The 7,776-nt window shown below is 38.5% G+C and overlaps 1 protein-coding gene across 3 annotated transcripts; it reads right to left on the bottom strand.

Moving 5' to 3' along the window:
* Window positions 1-390: 390 nt before the first annotated feature.
* Window positions 391-7,376, bottom strand: LOC115750434. Of its 3 annotated transcripts, none has more exons than XM_030687794.1 (9): window positions 7,360-7,376; window positions 3,455-3,774; window positions 3,070-3,182; window positions 2,748-2,826; window positions 2,528-2,556; window positions 2,206-2,299; window positions 1,549-1,638; window positions 1,276-1,462; window positions 391-900 (listed from the first exon to the last, which is right to left on the bottom strand). In XM_030687794.1, the coding sequence occupies exons 2-9, from the start codon at window positions 3,599-3,601 to the stop codon at window positions 776-778; spliced, it is 864 nt and encodes a 287-aa protein (XP_030543654.1). In that variant the 5' UTR covers window positions 3,602-3,774; window positions 7,360-7,376; the 3' UTR covers window positions 391-775. The 3 variants fall into 3 exon arrangements, with proteins under 3 accessions (XP_030543654.1, XP_030543655.1, XP_048132460.1); XM_030687795.1 differs by having other exon boundaries at window positions 3,455-3,755; XM_048276503.1 differs by lacking the exon at window positions 7,360-7,376 and adding an exon at window positions 4,043-4,321 and having other exon boundaries at window positions 3,455-3,755.
* Between the last annotated feature and the right edge of the window lie 400 nt (window positions 7,377-7,776).

The raw sequence follows: 7,776 nt of genomic DNA, 5'->3' as shown, positions 1-7,776 counted from the left end.
TAACCGATACAATAGAGATTACAATCACTCGAACATTCAAACACTCTCGATGTTTCCTAACCCTTAATTACACTCAATAACCCACTTCAGTCCCTGCAATACCTATTGGAATCCCACTCAAGAAATTACACAAATTCTAAACACAAGAACTGAACTGCCTAAGTCACTACATAGCGTAATTACAGCAAGCAAGTCCTCATGAGAACAACTCTCGACAATCTCCTCCGTGAAGTTTCAGAGTTCATTCTCCTCTCGGGGCTCAAAGGCACACTTCTTCAACGTTTAAGGAACTACTCTATTCATAATCAAGAGAAGCCTCCGATCATTTAGTGCAGCACGAGGAAGTCTTCTTCAGTGGGTTGAAGACATCAGAAGGCAACATGGGAGCTCCTCATTCTCACTGGCCGGGTTTCATTCAACGGGCTCAAACTCGAAGCAAATTTTCAACAAAATCTCAGGAGATTTGGCTCTAAAGGCTCCACCTCGTGTCATAGATAAAGCTAAGCCATCATTGGATCCATTTTGATAAACAAAAAAAAAAAAAATCGAACACATCTTGTCAAATTCAGCAGCTACAATGAGCATTGGCTCTACCACCTCCCTGCAAGCATCATTTTTTCGATTATTCCGCTAGTACCTGATAACTCAGGAGATTCTGGTTGCAACTCCACGTTGAGTTGAATACGTTCAACATGTGAAGAAACCGACCATCCACAGAGAACCTGTTCTCAGGGGTTCATGCAGTTATAGCACATGCCCCTTCTCACTCAAGACATTACCCATGGCCTTTAGGCATAGAGGCATTGGGAGTAGATCCAGTGCCATCTTCTTCAACCCGAAGTAGAGCTTGCTCAATGGCTTTACCCATTTGAGCCTCATGAGGGATTGACACGCATTCATCTGCGAAAGAGGCAAAGCATTTGAGAACATAGAGAAACAGAACAAAAAAACAGTAGGTCAAGATGAGAGAACTTTTCAATGAGCGAAAGTTGAGCAAATTAAGGTTGTGAGTCACAAATTGCAGGTCAAATCACCACCCAACAGAAAATCAAAAGAGCACCGTATCTAAATATGGCAAAATAGGTCCACAAGCAAGTATAGCCCTTTGCTCAAAATTACAGATTGCAATGCAAAACGCTGGAGAAGCTATAGCGTAGAGGATGGAAAGTCCTTTTGGTAGAAGTAAAAGGGAGAGAAGCAAGAAGGAAGATGACCATAATGGGTGTTCTGACAAAGCTCATCAATCACATTAGGAAACACCATAAAAATCTTAACCTTCAAGAAAACAGTCGATGCTTCTGTATTGTATTGCCGGTGCCCCTAGTAAAGCAATTTCTCTGTCACCGGTCGAATTGCTATCCTCAGTCTTGCAAGTGCTTTCAAGCAATATGAACTTATCAATTTTCCATACGCACTCTAGCATTATACAATCTTGATGTGTTGGATAAAACTCTCTAAAAACCTGCACCAATTAAATGGAATTTGATATCATAAGTGACGTAAGAAGTGAAGGTAGATTTAATCTTCAAAGAAAAGTTCCTGGCTCACCTCAATTCCTTCATGCGTTAATTTTACAGACTGCTTTTTCTGTGAAATATAAGAAACAACGTTGAATACTGAAACAACATCCAGTAACATCTGCAAGTTACAAAAGTGACAATTAATTCAATGTGACAGTCCCTATTACCTTCTGTCATGGCCTCTGAAGTACCTAAACCTTGTAATAAAATGTATGGAGAATGACCAACACCAAAAAGAAGCAAACTATGCATAGATCTCTTGTTTATTGCTTCAGCAAACACAAACGCTATGAAAAAGGAGCATAGAAACAGAGGAGTTCTCCCATCTCTTCCCCCAGTTCTTCCAACATGTTTTACTAAAGCTGAAAACCGAGGTCCATCATTTCTGATTAAGTTTTGAATAAGCATTCAAAGCTCGGGCTTCTAATTCAATTGGAATGGCAACTTCAACAATGGTTGAAGTTGCAAAGTCTAGAGTTGTTTAAACCTGGTAGCGATGGTGTTCTTCTAGTCTGACCATATCGTCCATAATCTTTTCGACGGTAGAGTTAGATCTTTTGGCTGAACTATTCCAAGTCAATGCTCCAACAAAGCTCACGATTGGAACAGGACATATCTATCAAAAGGCCAAAAGCACAAACTGGACTAAACTCCCTCAACAATAGAATAAGCAAGAAATACATACCTGTTGAACTAGTACTCTGAGACGCGCTAGCAATGACAAGATTGTCATAGAAAATCCCATGAAAAATGATCGAGCGAGTAAGATCGATATCTCGCTATTTGAAAGTCAAGAGTACGAATATTAATTTTGACAATTTAGAAGCATAACCAAGGACATAAATTCAATAAATGTCCATCTAGAGTGATTGATAATGATTTGGTAGCTCCTGTAAAATCAAAGGGAAAAATTGGACATGTATCCATAAAATGAATATGCTTTTCTGCCTTTGCTAAATTTAAGATGCAAATGAATCTGTTGTATCCTGCCAAGAAAAGAAGGATACCATGCTGCCTTCAACATTGGTTCAACCATCTGCACAGATATACAGTACAGTGAAGATATCCACAGTAAAATGAAGATATCCCCCTATATAGAGAGGAAAGTAAGCAATTGGGAACAAGTAACATTGCTATTTGAGGTTGAGGGAGTGCCCAATATTTAGCTTAATTTCGGGTTTGCCCAAAATTAGAGTTTGATAATAGCATTGAGCCATCGGATAATACCTGTGATAGTAGTCGTGCAACGCCATGAAGTTGTTCAATGAAATTAGGCTTCCTAACATCAGACTTCCTCCACTTTAGGCTACAGTACAGAATTATGGAGACATTAAAAGTATCAGATAAACTTCATGGTTCAATTCAAAAGTAACGGACGTGGCAAGCCACCGAAAATTGCTAAAAGATCACACATAGAAAAAATGGGAAACAAAACAGCGATCTATACTAGTGGCCCCTGATCACCTCATAAGGCACACACTAGGAGCTAATGGTAGATCAAGATTAATAGCAAAAAATACCACGTACACTGCAAGAAAACCTAATGTACCTTTCTAAAAGATGAACTTTCTGTTTGGGCTTCTTGCCAGTTATCACTTGAAAGCAAGAACTCAGTAAGTTCGCCAGCTTCGCTGACTGCAAAAGCCTCAGATCACTTCTTACCTGACTATACAAGCATAGTCAATAACAACAATTCCAGAATAGCTAATCGTTAGTTAGTCAGAAGATAAACTTTTGAGAACATTGGTTTAAATGCATAGACAAAAAACCACTAGTAACTATTAAGATCAACGAATCATTTGTTGGCTATTCATCTTAGCGTTACACTTCCTCTTTCGTAAGACATTTTTCAGATTCCATTGCCTTTCTTGACTAATTAAAACGAGTTCTAAAACAGACCATGACACAAGTCAAATGGTCGGGGAAAAAAGAACCTTCAAAAGGTACTGGAAATAAGAGCAACGCCTATGCTGATTCTTGTTTTTGTATACCATCCTTTCAAGAATGGCACATTCTGCATGGAGCTGGACCAAGGAAGACTTCGATCTCTCCTCAAGTGCTTCAACCTCGGAACGCATCATGTCCCACAGATGATCCTTACATCAGTATAATGTCATGGAAATGTGAGCAAGCTTGGCAAGATAAGCTGACACGTGGACTCGCTAACTCTAAGCATCACAATCGCTCAAAAACTGAATGGTGGAGTTCACTGGGGAATTGAAGCAAACACGGAGTCTGCACACAACACGAAAGGCTGGTCACACTCACAGCTTAGAAAGAACAAAAGGAAAAAAAAAAAAACAACCCAGCTCGAACAGGCACATGTTCAGTTGAAGTCAGGCGAAAATCACGTCGACCTCACAAGCTATATGTACGCTGCTTAATCGATTAATTTAAGTCAAAATAATCGGCGGATTCACAGAGAGCCACCAGAACTTGGCCGGTTGGCAAATACCCGACGAAAACCATAATATAAAGACATGGAACAACAACATAGAGTTAGAAGGCCGTTTGATAAATACCCAATGCATCAATGATCGTGGCGTGCAATTAGCAAAGCAAACGATTTAATGTAAAAGGGTATGGATTCGTGCACAGAGTAATCAACAATAAGAGACGAGTTCTCTCAATCATCTCATCAAACAGGTAGCAGACGTTCAATTAAGGAGTAAGAAAGCATGTCGATGAACTCAGGTTTGATGCTAACCTTATCTTATCAATCCAGGCAAAGAAAAATCGACGCCAGGCCATCTCAGTCAAATATCGGTCGTGCTTTATAGGTAAAGACTAAAAAAAAAAAAACAGTTCCTCTTTGGGTCAAAGCAGAGTGTCATAGGTAGACATGGCCGGTTCCGGTTCAAGAACCGGCGGTTACGGTTCCACGAAAAGTTGGAATGGGAACCGGCCCATGAAACTACCGGTTCCAGGCCGGTTCCCGAGCAGATTCCTTCCGGTTTCGTTTTTTAATTTTAATTTTTAAAATAATAAATAATAAAATAAACATAATAAATTATAAATTATAAAATATAATCAAATTGTACATTGTAATAAAATGTGGGAAAAAAAAAGGAGAGAGAGGATGAATGGGCTTGAACTTAATGAATTATCATCAAGCGCATATATATCTTTTTGGGATAGAAGAATCAAAGCCCATGTAGTTCTTTTACCTTTGATAACCTCAATTTATCTCATCGTCAATCGTCGCTACCCATTGTGATACCCGTGACGGTGATATCTTCACAATCCTCACTAAAAAATTCGTGTTCTCGATCCAGCTCTTGGTGTCGAAATTTCGCCTTCGTCCAATCGTCAACACAAGCTTGAGCTTCCACGGACTCCGGGCTTAATCTTGAACGGCGAGAGTTCAAAACTAATCCTCCAGCGCTAAATGCTTGTTCAACCGCAACTGTTGAAGAAGGGGTTGCTAATATCTAGCGAGTGATGAGGGCGAGAACTGGGTAATCGATTTGGTGACTCTTCCACCACTTTAGGATTTGAAAATCCGTACTATGTTACGCATCACGAAACTCAAATTGGGTGGTTAAATATTTTTCTAATTCAGAAATACTACCTGTTGCCCATTATTTTTTTCCTACTCTTGAGCATATTGTACCCTCTACTAAGTGAACTACCGACTTCGCTACCCGAGGCGATGGATTGTAAAGATCTAGAATCACTTAAACTACATCTACTACAAAATTCTCCATATAATACTACTATAGATTCTTTAACATCTCATTGTATATTTGAAATATCTATTGAATCTTACAAATGTAAACAATCATGATAATACACATTCAAATAATCTAGTAAACCGTCTAATTTAATATGTGGATAAAAAACAATACCAACTAAATAGACAAGAGGAATTTGGAAATAATAATGCAACCGTTTTTCTCGCATTACTAAAATAGTCCGAGCTAATTCGGTATCATTTTCATATTCACTAAAAACACTACCAATATTAACACACTCTATTAAAAATAAATGCGTAGTAGGATAATAAATACCAGATAAAGTATTAGTAGCATCATTAAAAATTTTCAAAAAATCTAAATTTTTTTTGCAAACGTCCAATGTTGCAGAAGTAAAGTAATTTCAGGAATATTTTACGAAATAGACATACATAATAAATCTTTGTAATCAAAAGTTTGACGAAGCAACTCGTAGGTAGAATTCCAACGAGTCGGAATATCTTTTGGAAATCTTTTTACCCTTCTCCCATCTTGTTTACAAAATTTTCCCTATGCTTTCATAAAATGGGCACACTCCATAAAAATTTAATTGCACCCTTTATTGGGGCGAGAGAAGTGTCAATAGTTTGTAAACCATCTTGTACACAAAAATTTAAAACACGGCAAGCACATCTAATGTGAAAAAATTGTCCACTAAAAGAGGATTTGCAAATATTTTCTAATTTGGGAATGAAAGCGGTATTTGCGGCGGCATTATCAAAACCAATTTAAAATACTTTATTTATCAAATTATATTCTTCTAAAGCTTGCCTAATTATTCTATAAATATTATGAGCCGAATGTCTTTCAACAAAAACTCGAAATGCAATAAGTCTTTTTTGAATGGTCCAATCGTCACCTATCCAATGACACTTGACACCCATATAAGAATGAATTTGCCAAGAATCACTCCAAATATCGCTACCTAAATACACACATCTATTGAATTTCGAAAAAAAATTTACTAAAGATTTTTTTTTTATAAAGATGCAACAGTTCGCGTTTAAGAGTATTTTTTGGAATAGTTGATGCTTGCGGAACCAACGCAGTATTTATCAAATATTTCAAATTAAAATTTTCACTAATAGTAAACGGAGCATGATCAATGGCAACATATTCAGCCAATATTTGTTTATAAAGTGTATCGATGTAACGGAATAAAGGATGATGATTAGAATTGGCGTACCCGGAAATTTGTTGTTGCGTATTGTCGATCCCCTCTTGCGTTGAAATTTTTTTCGTCAGATGCTGACGGAATGTTCCATAGCTGTCTCCTTTCGTAAATTTATATGTTTGCGAACAATATTTACAATTTATATTATACTTACCTTTGCCTTCATCACGTACCTTGTCAAAGTGTAGCCATAAGTCGGATGTACTCTCTCGGCTCTTCCGTCCCGACTCATTTGCCTTTGACGTTTCTTCGACACTAGTAGGAGGATGAAGATTTTCTTGTATTGGGATGTGCTTGACGTTCGGAATTAGGACAATGTTGATATTATCGTTGTTGTCTTCCCAACATGCATACTCACGAGGATCATATTCGGGAATGGGATACTCGGAATCTCCCATAGTCTTTTTTTTTTTTTTGTCCAAAAGAATCTCCCATAGTCATCTTGCTATTTCCAGCATTTCTACTTCCACTTGCCATTTTTGAGAGAATTGATCGAAAATTCGATTGAGAGAATTGAGGCGGGATTGAGAGAATTGAGCGAATTGAGAGAATTTGAGAGAATTTGAGAGAATTGTTGAGAGGATTTGTGAGAAAAATGAAAGGAGGAGGATATGTATTTATAGACAAGAATTAAAAACAAATCAATTTTTTTATAAAAAAAAACCAACGGCCAATTTGCAACGGCCCAAAGAGCCATTGCTCTTTTGGGCAGGCGGCCTTGGGGGGGGTGGGACCGTGGGGGGCAAAATGCCCAACGGCTATTTGCCCCACCGGGCCTTTTTTTTTAATTAATTAAACGGGTCGGAACCGGCCCGAAACCGGCGGTTTCGGACCGGTTCCCACAATTATGGAACCGTGGGCCCTGTTAACGGGCCGGTTCCGGGCCTTGGTTCTAATTTGGCCATATCTAGTCATGGGGCACTGGTGTTACCTTGCCTAGGACAAGGTAGCTGGTGAATAGCTTGCTTCGAGTCTCCACGGCCAAGAACTGGGCAGCGTAGAGCACTCCCCTGTGCACTCCCAAGAACCGGAATGGCGGGTGTTTCCGAGATTGATTATCAAACTTCGCTGACTGATTATCTATGGACAATTTCTCTCTCGGGTCTGGAGCATATGATGGGTGAAGATGATGAAGGACAAAGATCCAATTTTTAATGCGCCTCCTCCTCTGTATATCATCTACATCTACCCCATCTCTTCCATTCCAGCCGCTTGCCCATGTGATCAAAAACAAATTCTTTTAGGAAACAATTTTTTTTTTTGCGTCGAATTTTTGGGAAACAATTAGAGATGAACTATTTTATATTTTCGTATTTTTATAAGATGTTTGTCCGGCTTATCGAAAAAT

Source organism: Rhodamnia argentea, chromosome 3 (genome assembly GCF_020921035.1).
Source record: "Rhodamnia argentea isolate NSW1041297 chromosome 3, ASM2092103v1, whole genome shotgun sequence".
NCBI classification, from domain to species: Eukaryota; Viridiplantae; Streptophyta; class Magnoliopsida; order Myrtales; family Myrtaceae; genus Rhodamnia; species Rhodamnia argentea.
This window is presented reverse-complemented; position numbering and strand designations above follow the sequence as displayed.